Source organism: Hemiscyllium ocellatum, chromosome 1, assembly GCF_020745735.1.
Source record: "Hemiscyllium ocellatum isolate sHemOce1 chromosome 1, sHemOce1.pat.X.cur, whole genome shotgun sequence".
Lineage (NCBI taxonomy): Eukaryota > Metazoa > Chordata > Chondrichthyes > Orectolobiformes > Hemiscylliidae > Hemiscyllium > Hemiscyllium ocellatum.
The window spans coordinates 29,711,860-29,727,607 of NC_083401.1; the positions used below are offsets into that span (position 1 = coordinate 29,711,860).

A 15,748-nucleotide genomic window follows, 5' to 3' on the forward strand; every position below is an offset into this window, starting at 1 on the left:
GACTCCATTTCCTTCTCATTTGGAAGCTTGTGAATTAACTGTGCTTTGCTGCAGCTTCTGTTTCGATCACAAACCAGAGTATTGTTCTTTGCTATTTCATGCATTCCATTGACTTTTACTTCTTTAATACTTACATGTTTGTGTTTCATTAATGTCTTTACTACACGTCTCTATTGTTTGGGTCCGGCGCTGGTGATGATGGAGAATTCGCCCAGTGGCAAAGATGGCGCCTGAGGATGTGCGACTTCGATCTTGGTTGGGTCTGGTATAGACAGCAGCGAAGCAGTGGCAGAGGGATGGCAGTGCTAATAGCGAAAACACAGTGAGTGCTTGAAATTGGAAAGCTGTTGGAAAACAGGCATGTTTTATACTTTCAACAGAAATAGAGGAGGGCCAACTGCACGGGCGGCACGGTGGCACAGTGGTTAGCACTGCTGCCTCACAGCGCCTGTAGACCCGGGTTCAATTCCCGACTCAGGCGACTGTGTGGAGTTTGCACGTTCTCCCCGTGTCTGCGTGGGTTTCCTCTGGGTGCTCCGGTTTCCTCCCACAGTCCAAAGATGTGCGGGTCAGGTGAATTGGCCAAGCTAAATTGCCCGTAGTGTTAGGTAAGGGATAAATGTAGAGGTATGGGTGGGTTGCGCTTCGGCGGGTCGGTGTGGACTTGTTGGGCCGAAGGGCCTGTTTCCACACTGTAAGTCTAATCTAAACTGCATTGAAGTCCAATGCAAAAGACAAATGAGTTGCTAATGACACTGGTTCTTTGTTCTGAAACTCTGTTTCTCTCCCCACAAATACTGAGTTTCTCCAGCATTGTTTGTGATGGTTCCAGATTTCCAATAATTTGCTTTTATCTGAGGAATATGGAAAATGGAACTGAATCCTTGGCCTACAATATTGTATTGCTGGACAGACCAGTCTTGATGGTCTATTCGTACTCCTCTGGTGGCTTGTGTTGTGTGTATACATCCTGACTTACACCAACTTTTGTTCACTGTCACCTTCCCCCCTCTCACCGAGCTCACTGATCTGCATATATTGTGTTCCACTTTTCAGAACCAGCATCTGTCAGTGTAGAGAATTGTTTAAATATGTGAAAGACATGGGGAAAGAACAGGGACATTTGGACTTTGAAATTAACACTGTTGGCATTTGCCACCTCACCTTTAGGATTTAAATAACCTCAAATAGCTACAAACAGGGCCAGATGTTCATTCTGAATACACCAAAGGATATTCTCAGGAGAAAGTGAGGACTGCAGATGCTGGAGATCAGAACTGAAATTGTGTTGCTGGAAAAGCGCAGCAGGTCAGGCAGCATCCAAAGTGCAGGAGAATCGACGTTTCGGGCATGAGCCCTTCTTCAAGAAGGGCTCATGCCCGAAAAATCAATTCTCCTGCGCCTTGGATGCTGCTTGACCTGCTGCGCTTTTCCAGCAACACATTTCCAGCAAAGGATATTCTCAGCTCAACAGTGTCCTGTAGATGATACCCAGGGTCCTGTATACATGGGGTTTTCTGACATTGTGCATCGATCACTATAGCCACTTTCTGCTTGAATTCTGACATTAACTAAAAGTGAAGAGTGGGAAATCATCAAGACACTGGGAAGAACTATTATATGTTCACGTTTATTGTTTTAAAATTTAATTCATGAACAGTATACAAGAGTATTTTATGATACAAAAGAATCAACTTTTAATTTAATATATTATACAGATAAGTCAACGTTCAGAAAATTAAAACATGACATTTTTATAAATGTGACCTCTGGAGAAGTACTCTCAAAGGCGCGTCAAGCTCATATACAACAAAAAAGAAATCAGGAGGAATATTTGAAACTGGATAACTGCTTTTCAATAAAACCATTTTGTTCTGCTTTAATTTCAGCACAGCAAGATCTAGTGGCTCCACAACATGTCAGCTGTCAAGGTAATGTTTACCACACAAATAATTGAGGGTAGTTTCATTGTGTACACATTTTTACTTCTCTCTTTTCAATTGTCCCTGCTTCAAACTAAAACTCTGTCCTGCTCACAGTCCAACAGTGACCGGGAAGCTGTTCCTTAATCTTGCCCTTTTGTTTTGAAGAGGGATGTTTAAAATTAGGATGAGTGTTGATAGACAATTTAAAGTGAACTGTTTCCACAAGCAAGGGCCAATAAACAGAGGACACAGATTGAAGAGTGTTGGCAAAAGACTCAGAAGGGAGAGTCTGAGGAATTTTTGTTTAATCAATGAGTTGTTTCCTTGGGTGGAGATAGCCTGATGAGGAAGTGGTCCCAGATTCAATAGGATTTTAGAAAAAGGGAGTTGGGAAATGCATACCAGGTGAAAAGAAAATGAAGGGTTTTGGGGAACGGGCAGGGCATTTAGACTAATTGGATAGTCCTTTAAAAGTGTCAGCACAGCCACAATGGGCTCAATGGCCTGTTTCAATGCTTTATTATTCTGTGGGAAGGCAGCTACCTTCCAATGTCTACAATCATATGAGGAAATTGAGGGGACAAACCTGCATCTGATCAATTATGTGTTATAGCAGATTGGAACCCTCATCCGTTGCCACATGTCTTTAAATTTAAGCATTAGTTTTTTAACTAGATTCACACACACCACGTTCCAAATATCTCTCCTGAGTTTTGACATACACATGAGTTTGTACCAAAACACCATGGGAGAACTAACAAACTTTCCAGCGACAATTATTGTAACAGCTCCTGATGAACAAGTTTATCTCTATGTGGGATCTTGATTGGATCACCTAATGTCATTACCCACTGGAAGAATATTGACTGAACAGTGTTTCTTCATCAGTTTCCAAATGGAAAGTTGTTTCACTATACATCACAGCTCATTGATCCTCATGCAGCTCCTCCTAACCATAGATATCTAAAAAATACAGCAGTCAATTCTGGACAAAATGGTAAAACAATCACAGAGCAACTTTGTAAGATCTATGCTGAGGGATTTACTGTAAAAGTAGACACTGCCTGCTAATAAATAGTATTTTTACAAGTGTGCCATTATATGCTTATTGCTTTGTTTCTAAGATGACTACTCTGGCTGTGTCATTACAAAATCTTCTCCCCCCTGGGAAGGTAGACTTCAAGTCCACCACTGGCAGTGCCATAGGCTTGAGTGGCACCCAATGTAAACTCAAGTGGATTTTAAGAACATAAGTCTTATGGTTCACAGGCAGTAGTCGCTTTCTGAGTTTTACTGGCATCGATTTTCACCCAAAGCTGTTTTGTGTGAGTGTAAAACTGGCAATGTAGCCATACTCACATTCAGGTCGACAGCCAAAGCTAAGTTTTCTGAAGTACAGAACATCTTATGCAAGTGCACATGGCTCAAAGGGTCCTCTAGATTCCTAATGTTTGAAACAAATTGCTCTAGGCATCAATGGGGAAAAACAGTTCTTTTTACATGTTGACACAACTAAATAAACTTTGGTATAAACTAAAGTGCTCAAGATAATTCAAGAGGGAGAACCCAAAAGAACCCAGAAACATACTTGCAGTATGGATATTCCACTTTTTTTTCTTTTATGTAACTTACCATAGAGTCAACAATCAATACTTTAGAAAATAGGGTTTACTAATAGGCACAGAACATATACAGAGTTGCAGAAACAATTGGACATTGTGTCAGCTTCGAATACTGTAAAGTGAATTGCCAGCTAACTACTCATAAAGTTATCCCAAAGTGAGACAGGATCCGTGAACTACCAAAATGAGATTTGCCTATTGGAAAGAAATTAGCAGGTGTAAAGGGACCATCTACAGGAAGTCAGGGTATAATTCATGCTGGGATCCATGCTTAGACTTCAGCTTTTTAAAATCTGCATCAAGAGGATAGAGTGTAGAGCATTCATGTTTACTGGAGAGACAGAGCTAGGTGGAAAGGCGGGTGATGTGAATGACATAACAAGGCTGCAAAGATCAACAACTGGACAAGGTAGCGGCAGATAAACTAATATCATGGCTTCAGTAAGACCACACTTCAGTAATGCCCATCATTCTGGTCTCCTTACTGAAGAAAGATTTGCTCAAGAGAGAGAACAACAAAGATCAATGCCTGGGATATGAATTCTGTCCAACAGGGAGAGATTAAATAGAATAGCTCTATATTCTCAGCAATTTAGAAGAATGAGAGATTACCTAATTTAAGCCTATAAAGTTGATAAATATGTTAGTGGCCTATAGAGGCAAAATGGGGGAGGCAATGGCTTAGTAGTATTATCACTAGACTATTAATCCAGAGACCCTAGCGATGTTCTGGGGACCCAGGTTCGAATCCTGTTGTGGCAGATGGGAGAACTCGTATTCAATTTAAAAATCTGGAATTAAGAGTCTAATTGATGACTGTTGGAAAAAAACCCATCAGATTCACGAATGCCCTTTAGGAAAGGAGATTGCAGTTCTTACCTGATCTGGCCTCCATACAACCCCAGCTCCACAGCAATGTGATTGACTATTAACTGCCCTCTGGATAATTAGGAATGGGCAATAATGCCGTGAATGAGTAAAGAGATTGTTGAGAGGCTGCTTGGCTTGGCCACAAAGTTAGGAATGAAGGCTCATGCTTCAGGATAAAAATGAAGCCATTTAAAATGAGGATAAGGAGAAATTTCTTCATTGAGAGGATGATGACCTGAGAGCTGTAGATGCTCAATCAATGAGCAGATTCTTGACTAAAATTGACAGATTTTTGACCATTAAGGGAATCAAGGGATATGGGTCAAGGGGAAGAGTGCGGTCAATGTAGATGTTTGGTTATGATTTTACTGAATCGTGGGTGGCTCAGTGGTTAGCACTGCTGCCTCACAGCACCAGGGACCCAGGTTTGATTCCAGCCTCAGCCGACTGTCTGTGTGGAGTTTGCACATTCTCCCTGAGTCTGCATGGGTTTCCTCTGGGTGCTCCAGTTTCCTCCCACAAACCAAAAGATGTGCAGGTTAGGTGAACTGGCCATGCTAAATTGCCCATGTGTTCAGGGATGTGTAGGTTAGATGCATTAGTCAGGGGAAATGACGGTTAATAGGGTAAGGGAATGGGTTTGGGCGGGTTACTCTTCGGAGGGTCAGTGTGGACTTGTTGGGTCGAAGGACCTGATTCCACACTGTAGGGATTCTATAATGGAGCAGGTTCACTGGTTTGTATGACCTAACTCTTTTTATAGTTCACATTATGTGTGTAAACTCACCAGCAAACATTCACCATAAACCCTAGGTCTAACTTCCTGCGAGTGTTCCAGTGAGGTCTCATAGGTACATTCCGCATATGTTGAAGATGGATTGCATTGGACATCGAACAGAACACCATTAAAGATACATGGGCCCCAGTCCTAAGTGTTCAAGTTACCCCAGTCCCACAGTGTGGGACAGATTCTGGCTCTGAAAATGTGTTGCTGGAAAAGCGCAGCAGGTCAGGCAGCATCCAAGGAACAGGAGAGTCGACGTTTCGGGCATGAGCCCTTCTTCAGCCTCTGCCTCTGCCCAGCACACCCCAGGTCATCTCCTCCACCCACTTTCTCCTAACAGACTCTGGCTCTCCCCACTTCGATGCGCAAAATATGCCTGTTTAGAATTTCAGGCTCTGTACCTGTCCCGTGACCCACTGGTATGACAACAAATAGGAAAATTGCAATTTTAAAACAAGTCACAGTGTATCAGATATAATGCAAAGCCCACCACTACATTCAAGCACCCGCCAACGTGCACACAACCTTCACAACCATTCTTAATCTTGTAGCATTCCCTATTCATAGCATTTTACCCATTGCTTTAGGAGGGAATTAGGTAAAGCAAAAACAAGAGTGATTGGCGACATTGTACAGCTTTAAATGTTTAGTCACACACCTGCAAATTGTACTTTACGTCTTATAAATCCGACAGGTTCTTCAATGACCTTATTAAGTTCTGCCAGTTCGGGATCACTGTTACCTGGTGATGCATTAAATTAACTGTTACACAGTGCTGGGAGAAAAATGTGCAGCAACTGAGAATTTGCTTTGTCTAGTTGTACAGGAAATCCTTAGAATTCATGTAACTTTAGAATGGGTAATGTTTACCTTTAAACACAGCACAGGCACACGTAGTTACACAAAACTACACAAGCTCGACTCAATATTTACAAATGAACAAATTGATGGAAAATTCATCGTTCAAGTGGATAATACAATAACAATAATTAGTCAGTGATTCTCTGAAGGCTGATGTCGTGATGCACAGTTTTTAAATGATAGGGTTTCATTTTTTTGTTCTTGCTGGAACCGTAATACAAATTGAATACAAATCATTGAACCACAATTCTTTGCTTCTTAACTCCTTCCCTGTCTTTAACGTCAGCATAGGTGCGATAGGCTGAATGGCCTCTTCCCATGCTATACATTTCCCGGATTAATTCTCCATTAAAAGGTTGGGTGATTCTGATCAATTCTCTTTTACCACGAAGAATTCTGAGAGGGGGAAAAAGAACAGATGAGAGAAAACTCCGAAAGTTTAGGGCTCCACTCAATTTAGAACAGCCTGGGTTAAGTTTCACAATTCTAATATCATTCTACAAAGCCACGTAAACCTGATGGTTATGTGTTTGAGGCAGAGATGATATTGTTTTCCTGTCTGCCAGATTATCAGATATGCTGTTATCTCCAGACTTTACTCAAACACTTTTATCTCTCATGTAATATAGAGTAAGATATAACTGGAGTAAGAATTAATTTCTATGCTTTTCTGTGTATATTTAGAGAAGGCAAAATTTGTAACAAAGGATATGAAGAAAACGCAGGACATTGGGACTAAAGCTGATTCTTTTTTACAAGACTTGTATGCAAATTTTTACATTTTGGAAAAAAAATTAAGGCTTTTATATTTGGAAAAATGGTTTGGACTTTTTAACTCTGATATGAAATTTGGTATTGAACATAGCAAGAGTTGTGAACAAAACTGATCCAGCGAAATTCTTCATCATAGTAGAGGCAGAACTTAGAAGGAAGGAATGACAGCAGGAACTTTGTTCCTTTCTACCCAGAGGGGGAACAGACTTGGTGAGAAACCTCCCAGTGAAGGCCATTGAAGCAAATGGCCATAGAGCTGAGGAGATAATTAGATTTGTTTCTGGAAGGTAAAAGTTTGGTGGGATGTATTGAAAGGCAGAAATTAGGATTGAAGTGTCAAAATCAGGATGAAGATCTTTAGTAAGCAATTCTTCATAGGAAACATACAGAAGAACTAAACAGGACACAGGAAACTGAATGGTTAAAGCCTTAGAGATTGTTAATGCACAACATGGTAGTATTTGCAAAGTACACTGTAGCTTGGTGCTTCGATCTGAAATTTGTCTTGGCATTCTAAATGAAGGCATGAGCTCCAGGATTAACTGAACAGCTTTCATTGATTGAAATCTAAACTCTCTATGGCAGCATTCACAAGATGGGAAACTGATAGATGTGCCACCTCACTGTGGAGCAATGTGCTGTATCTGGTTCTATGACGCACTGTGTCACCTTCACAGAAATGGAATGCATTGTACAGGTAGTTGCTGCACTTCCCCGCTGCAGTGTGCAAGGGGTGATTCACACAGAATGTGCTACAGGTGGAAGATCCATGTCATCTCAAGCTGCCTCTTCATTTCCTGACTGGCTGCACGTGGGCCCAGGATGCATGCCCCAGACACTGTGATCAGGGAGCACTGGAGTCGGCTAATTGGCACTTTGGGCCCATTTCACAATTCAATTCAATCATAGCTGATCTCTAACTTCATTGGTCTGCTGTGGCCAGACATGACAATAGAAAGTGAGACCATCCAGAAGTGAGACATTCCGTGATGCGAGCTGAGTGTGAGGCCCTCTGTCGTTGGCTGCAAGTCTCCATGGAGCTGATGGCTTTGCAGCCACCCCTCCCCTCCCAGTTGGGACCCGGGGTGGGGGTGGTGTGGGGTGAGCACATCTCCATAGAGCCAAGCAGGAATGGCTTAGTTATAAACATCACTGATTTCAAGATGTAGCCTCCACCATCCCATCTTGGAGGCTGTCCCAACAGCTACGGACATAGCAGATTCCCAGCAGTTCTCCAGTCAAAGAAGTGCCACCAGCAGTGGTGGCCAGAGCTGGGACTGCAGCAAGTCCCCCATGGAAGCAAGACAAAGGCAGTTTCACCCAGACCTGTCAGGTAGGCCTAAGGGGGATGGTGAGCCACAATTGAGAGGCCGGGGAGTGGGGACAAAAGATGAGGGCGCTGCTGGTACTTGAGGGACCCCCCCACCCCCATCAACCATAAGCTCACATGAACAGGTTTACCCAGCGGCCTGGTAACATGGCGTGGGTCTCATTGCATTGTTGGTAAAATACCAGCAGCAAGTGGTGTGCCCGTCAGTGTCTATTAATTGACCACTTTAGGGCCTCAACAATGTTTCTGGCCTACAAGTCACTGGAAGACCTGACTGAAATTCATCACATAAAAACAGAAACAGTTCAGAAAAGTTCAGAAGGGCAAGTGGCAATGTCTGAGCAGGAGGAAAACTGAGTTAAAGTTTCATGGTTCTTTCACCAGGGTTAGAAGATGTAAGAGAAAGAACTGATTATTAAACGATTGCACAGTAAGTGGATGTGAAAGTGTGATGAGCTGCTGGAGGACTGAACGAAAGGGGAAGACCAACAGGGGCAGCAGTGATTCACTGCCAGATGGATTGAACACTATCTGCCCAAGGAGCAGCTTGTCACCTTTCTGCTATCCACATTCTTTTGTTTTATTGTGATAGAATGTGAGATTCCGACCTCAACACTGGTCGAGTGCCAAGCAAGGAAATGACTGCACTGGTATATGCCACCAGGAACACTGGTACAAACCAAGATGGAGTTTTCCAGAGGTAGCCTGACCCCTCTAATCCATGTCAGCAGACAATGTGGAACAGAAACTGAACCATAATGAGGTTTTACTGCAAAGGATGGTTGGGTAGGTGTTGGGGGGAGGGAGAACAGCATTTGACTTAATCCACAACCAATTTCAAAGAAAAGGAAGGCTAAATTTCTGGTGTTCAACCTCAACGTTGCATTAAAACGGAAACAAGCTACCGGGTGCCTGTGAATTAAACAGACAAATAGGTTGAGACAGAACATGGCAATAGTCCCACTTTGTATCAACATAAAGTACAGTCAGCATCACAAATTATATCTCAGTGGATTCAATCCGTTCGAGTCTCGATGGTGTCCATTGCTTGATTTCGTCGGCGGTGGGTGACCCAGCCTTTGTGCTTATCTCGCCCAGTTTGCTTTCCAGCGCCTGGTTCTTCTGGTACATTTCCACATAGTTCAGCTGCAGCTGCTTCTGGTATTTGATGACTTTCTCCTTCTCATCCTGCCACGTCTGCCTCTCCTCCTCGAACTGCGCCACCTGCTGCTCATGCTGCTGTCTCTCCAGCCTCAGCTCTCCCTGCAGCCTCTCGATCTGCTTCTTCAGCGCTTTGACCGCATCCTCGTTCTGCCGCTGCATTTTCGCCTCGTCGCTCTCACAGGCCAGCTCCTCCCTGGGCTCCTCCGCTGCTTCCTGGCTGTCCCAGCTCTGGTGAGCCCTGGAGGCCAGAGCCTGCTTTAATCCACAAATCTCTGCTTCGTTCTGGCCTAGCTTTTCCCGCAGGAGCTGAGCCTCACTGGTTTTCCTCTGCAACTCATTCTCGCACACTTCCAGCTCAATGCCCTTGGCGTTGACCGAGTCCTTCAGAACGAGGACCTGCTCCTCTTTGGCCCTCAATGTTGATGTTGCTTCTTTCAGCTGTGTCCTTAGAGCCACCATCTCATTTAGTTTCTGGGCCATGTCAGCTTGGGAATCTTTCATCTGCTGCTTCATTAAGGAGATCTCACCGGCTTTCTGACACACCTACCAGACAAATACAGAACGTGTGAGAACAGCAGTCCGGGCAATGCCTCAATCTTATAAACATCCCCATCCCTGTTTGTCAATGCCTCCACAACTTCCCCATTTCCTATCCCTGCAAACTCCTCCAGCGAGTCCTCAGTGATATCTATACTCATCCCATGCTGGCCTATTTTAGCTCCACCTTTGACAGTTGTGCCTGTAGCTGTGTGGACCCAGAGCTCTTGAATTTGCTCCCTACACCTCTCTGCCTCTCGACTGTCAGATGTTCAACCCTACACCACCAGAGCCCACTCCCTCAATCAAGACTTTTGTCACATGTCTTAATATTGCCTGAGATGGCTTGGTATTGAATTTTGCATCACAACCCTCATGTGAAGTGCCTTGACTTTGATTGTTATATAAATTGGAAATTTGTTGTTATTTTGAGTCAGGGGAATAAGGTAAACTACAAGGATCACAGATTATTTGTTACATTATGTTTAAAGGTTCTATTATCAGGGGTTGCATGGTAGCACCAGGGTCCCAGGTTCGATTCCCAACTCGGGCAACTGACTGTGTGGGGTTTGCACATTCTCCTTGTGTCTGCGTGAGTTTCCTCTAGGTGCTCCAGTTTCCTCCCACAATCCAAAGATGTGCAGGTTAGGTGGATTGACCATGTTAAATTACCCATAGTGTCCCTACACCCATCGGTCCTGCCTGGGTGGTGTTCACAATGGAAGTGGTGACAGAGAGACAGTGAAGGAGAAGGTATCATCTGGAATGCATTGCTTATTGGAAACAAGCTTGCTAGTGGGCGGCACGGTGGCACAGTGGTTAGCACTGCTGCCTCACAGCGCCAGAGACCTGGGTTCAGTTCCCGCCTCAGGCGACTGACTGTGTGGAGTTGGCACATTCTGCCCGTGTCTGCGTGGGTTTTCTCCAGGTACTCCGGTTTCCTCCCACAGTCACAAAAAAGATGTGCGGGTTAGGTGAATTGGCCATGGTAAATTGCCCGTAGTGTTAGATAAGGGGTAAATGTAGGGGTATGGGTGGGTTGCGCTTCGGCGGGTCGGTGTGGACTTGTTGGGCCGAAGGGCCTGTTTCCACACTGTAAGTAATCTAATCTAATAAAAAAAAATTTAAACTTTCAAAAGGAAATCAGATAAATATCAGAAATGGAAAGATTTCTGATATTTGTTACATTATGTTTAAAGGTTCTATTATCAGGGGTTGCATGGTAGCACCAGGGTCCCAGGTTCAATTCCTGCCTCAGGCAACTGTCTGTGTGGAGTTTGCACATTCTCCCCATGTCTGTGTGGGGGTGCTCCGGTTTCCTCCCACAGTCCAAAAATATGCAGGCTAGATGAATTGGCCATGCTAAATTGCCAAGTGAAGGGGGGAATGTGTCTGGGTGGGTTGCTCTTCGGAGGGTCAGTGTGGACTTGTTGGACCTAAGGGCCTGTTTCCACACTGTAAGTAAACTAATCTAATTGAAAAGAAAAGAAAACCTCTCCTCATGCTGTCTCAAATAGGCAACTTTTTATTTTCAAACAGCGACCACTAGTTTTAGATTGTCCAGCAAGAGGAAACATCCTCTTCACAACCACCATGTCAAAACCCCTCAGGATGTTGTATGTTGAATCGAGTTACCTTCAAAGTTCCTGGGGACACAGCTTGCCCAACTGTACCTCAGAAGTAGTCCAGTAAACCTCCTCAGCACTTCTGCCAATACACTTATGTCCTTCTTTAAATAAGTGTACCAACACTGTACACAGTGTTCCAGATATGGTCTGACCAATACTCCATATCACTGAAGCATAAACTCTCTTCTTTTGGACTCTTCCTGCTGACATATCATATTTTCCCACATTATACTCCATTTGACAGATTTATGTTCACTCACTTAGTCATTCTCTGTAGCTTTCCCTCAGTCGTCTTCAAAGTTTACTTTTCTACCCATCTTTGTGGCATGACCAAATTTAGCAACCATGCCTTCCATCCCTTCATCCAAGTTACTGATAGCAATTAAAAAAAAGGTGAGCCCCCAGAATTGACCTGTCACTCTGAACACACATTACATCTGGCCAATCAGAAAATGACCCTTTCAAGTGCAAACGTTGTTTCCTGTTGGCGAGCCAGAGTTCTACCCATGCCAATGTGTTACCTAGAAGAACAAAGAACATTGCAGCACAGAAACAGGTCCTTTGGCTCGCCAAGTGTGCTCCGATCCAGTTCCTCTCTATAAACCTGCCGCCAGTTTCTCAGGATCTGTATTACGTGAGCAAATGCGAGGTTTTGCACTTTGGCAAAAAGAATAAAAGCATAGACTACTTTCTAAATGGTGAGAAAATTCGTAAAGCCAAAGTACAAAGGGATCTGGGAGTGCTAGTCGAGGATTCTCTAAAGGTAAATATGCAGGTTGAATCCGTGATTAGGAAAGCGAATGAAATGTTGTCACTTATCTCAAGAGGGTTGGAATATAAAAGCAGCGATGTGCTACTGACACTTTATAAAGCTCTGGTTAGGCCCCATTTGGAGTATTGTGTCCAGTTTTGGTCCCCACACCTCAGGAAGGACATACTGGCACTGGAACGTGTCCAGCGGAGATTCACACGGATGATCCCTGGAATGGTAGGTCTAACATATGAGGAACGGCTGAGGATCCTGGGATTGTATTCATTGGAGTTTGGAAGATTAAGGGGAGACTTAATAGAGACGTACAAGATAATACATGGCTTGGAAAGGGTGGACGCTAGGAAATTGTTTCCATTAGGCGAGGAGACTAGGACCCGTGGACACAGCCTTAGAATTAGAGGGGGTCAATTCAGAACAGAAATGCGGAGACATTTCTTCAGCCAGAGAGTGGTGGGCCTGTGGAATTCATTGCCACAGGATGCAGTGGGGGCCGGGACGCTAAATGTCTTCAAGGCAGAGATTGAAAGATTCTTGTTGTCTCGAGGAATTAAGGGCTATGGGGAGAACGCTGGTAAGTGGAGTTGAAATGCCCATCAGCCATGATTGAATGGTGGAGTGGACTCAATGGGCCGAATGGCCTTTCTTCCACTCCTATGTCTTATGGTCTTACGGTCTTATAGTTGAAAAAATTTGCTCCCTGCCCATTCATGTATCTATCGAGATACATCTTTAACAACACTATTGTTCCCGGCCCTACCACCTCTGCAGGTAACGCATTCCAGGCACCCACCACTCTCCGTGTAAAGAACTTTTCACGCATATCTCCCCTAAATTTTTCCCCTCTCACTTTGAACTAGTGACCCCTAGTAGAGAGTCAGAGTCATGCAGCACGAAACAGGCACTTTTCCAGCCCAATACAGGACATTGGTTAGGCCACTGTTGGAATATTGCATGCAATTCTGGTCTCCTTCCTATCAGAAAGATGTTGTGAACCTCGAAAGGGTTCAGAAAAGATTTACAGGGATGTTGCCAGGGTTGGAGGATTTGAGTTTTAGGGAGAGGCTGAACAGACTGGGGCTGTTTTCCCTGGAGAGTCGGATGCTGAGAGGTGACCTTATAGAGGTTTATAAAATTATGAGGGACATGGATAGGATAAATAGACAAAGTCTTTTCCCTGGGGTGGGGGAGTCCAGAACTAGAGGGCATAGGTTTAGGGTGAGAGTGGAAAGATATGAAAGGGAGATAAGGGGCAATTTTTTCACTCAGAGGATGGTATATGTATGGAATGAGCTGCCAGAGGAAGCGGTGGAGGCTGGTACAATTGCAACATTTAAAAGGCATTTGGATGGATATATGAATAGGAAGGGTTTGAAAGGATTTGGGCTGGGTGCTGGCAGGTGGGACTAGATTGGGTTGGGATATCTGGTCGGCATGGACGGTTGAACCAAAGGGTCTGTTTGCATGCTGTACATCTCTATGACTCTATGACTCTATAACTCGTCCATGCTGACCAGGTTTCCTAAACTGAACTAGTCCCATTTGCCTGAATTTGGCCCATATCCTTCTAAACCTTTCCTAACCATATACCTGTCCAAATGTCGAAACTGTATCTGCTTCTACCACTTCCTCTGGCAGCTCATTCCATATATGCATCATCCTCTGTATGAAAATGTTGCCCCTTGGGTCCATTTTAAATGTTTCCCCTCTCATCTTAAATCTATGTCCTCTAGTTTTGGACTCCCCCACCCCAGAGAAAAGAATTTGCCTATTTAACTTATCCATACCCCTCTGAAGAAACCTTCTTCACTGTCCCACCACACCAATTTTGATATCATCTGCAAACTTACTAACCACACCTCCTAATTTCACATCCAAATCATTTCTATAAATGACGAAAAGCAGTGGACCCAGTACCGATCCTTGTGGCACATCTCTGGTCACAGGCCTCCGGTCATCCACCACTATTTCCTGTCTCCTACCTTCAAGCCAATTTTGTGCTCCAATTGGCTAGATCCCACCACCCCCCAGATTGCATGTGATCTAACCTTACTAACCAGTCTGCCATGCAGAACTTTGTCGAAGGCCTTACATAGAAATGCTTGGCAAAGGCAAATTGAAAGGAGAAGTCGAAAACATGAAGCCAGGAGTAAGGAAAGAACACAAGCTTTTGCAGCAGCTGAGAGAGAGAGAGAGCTGTGCCTTCTTTCACAATCCTAGCTTCACCAACTGAAAGCAAAACCTGGAAGCCCTGGGTCTGTGCGAGTCTGACTCCATCCACTCTTGCTTCTTTTGTCTACTTGAATAAAAACCAAAGCTAGCTGAACTGCTGTGCACAGAGCTGACCGCTCAGCGCCAGGTTCACAACACTTCCTTTCAAGAGAAGCGAGATAGAACAAATCTCTCTGAAAGCGTCACCTTATCAGTCTTGCACTTGATGTACAGCTACATCCACTAGCATAGCTCCAATAAAATTCCCCAAATTTCCCTCACTACCCTGAGCAACTCCTGCAGTGATGTGCTGAGATGGCTCACCTAGGACAAACATTACCATCTTCCTTTGATGCCAGGTATGACTCCAATCAGTTGAAAGCTTTCCCCCTTCCCCGATTCCCATTTACAACTTTTGTTGGGACACCTTGGACAAGTGCAGCCTGGACGTCAAATCAGACATGATAGCAATGCTTAAGAGGCATTTAGACCAGACATATGAACAGGCAGGGAATACAGAGATACAGTTTAGAATGGCATCGTGGTAAGCACGGACGTGGTGGGCTGAAGGGCCTGTTCCTGTGCTGTACTGCTCTATATTCTATGTTCTAAGGTGGTCATTCCAGAAAAAGAGGGAATTTTACAAAAATAATATCATTGCATTAACTATCTCACTAGCCCCTTCCTTTAAGACCCTAGGAATGAAGTGAATCAGACTGAGGACTTGCTCAGAATGCAACTTCAACATTTTGCTCAGTACCACTTCTCTGGTGAATGTATTACTCCTGAGGTTCTCTCTCCCTTCTAGTTCCTGATTTACAGCTATGCTTGGAAGATTCCTTATAGGTTCTGTCGTGAAAACCAATCTAAGTTACCTGATTCATTAATTTGTCATCTCCATAATTTTCCTTATTTATTTGCTATTCACTTTGTATAGGTCCAAACTTCACTTTATTAACTCTTTTACTTTTTAAATATCTGAAGAATTTTTAATGCCTGTTTTGATATTTCTGGTTAGCTTTTCTCTCATGTTAGATTGTCCTTCCTCATTAAATCTTTTTATCAATCTTTGCTGTATTTTATATTCAGTTCAATCTCCTAAACTGCCACCCAACTTTGCCCAGTAACATGCTTTTTGTACAGCTGATCTCGTCGAGACTTTTTAGCTTGTACTCTTCAGGACATTTTCCAGAATATCTCTTCAAGAGGAAAATGGACAGTCATACAGCATGAAGAGAGAGTGCTGATTGGTTGGCAAATGGACTGATTGGTG

General features: G+C 43.8%; 1 protein-coding gene across 2 annotated transcripts in view; it reads right to left on the reverse strand.

The window, feature by feature from the left end:
• Window positions 1-6,841: 6,841 nt before the first annotated feature.
• LOC132826371 (leucine zipper putative tumor suppressor 3) overlaps window positions 6,842-15,748 on the reverse strand; it is a 194,626-nt gene continuing 185,719 nt past the window's right edge. For both annotated transcript variants that reach the window (XM_060842373.1, XM_060842290.1), the window contains exon 4: window positions 6,842-9,873. In XM_060842373.1, the coding sequence (XP_060698356.1) occupies window positions 9,166-9,873 (708 nt within the window). In that variant the 3' untranslated portion in view covers window positions 6,842-9,165. The remainder of the gene's footprint in view (window positions 9,874-15,748) is intronic.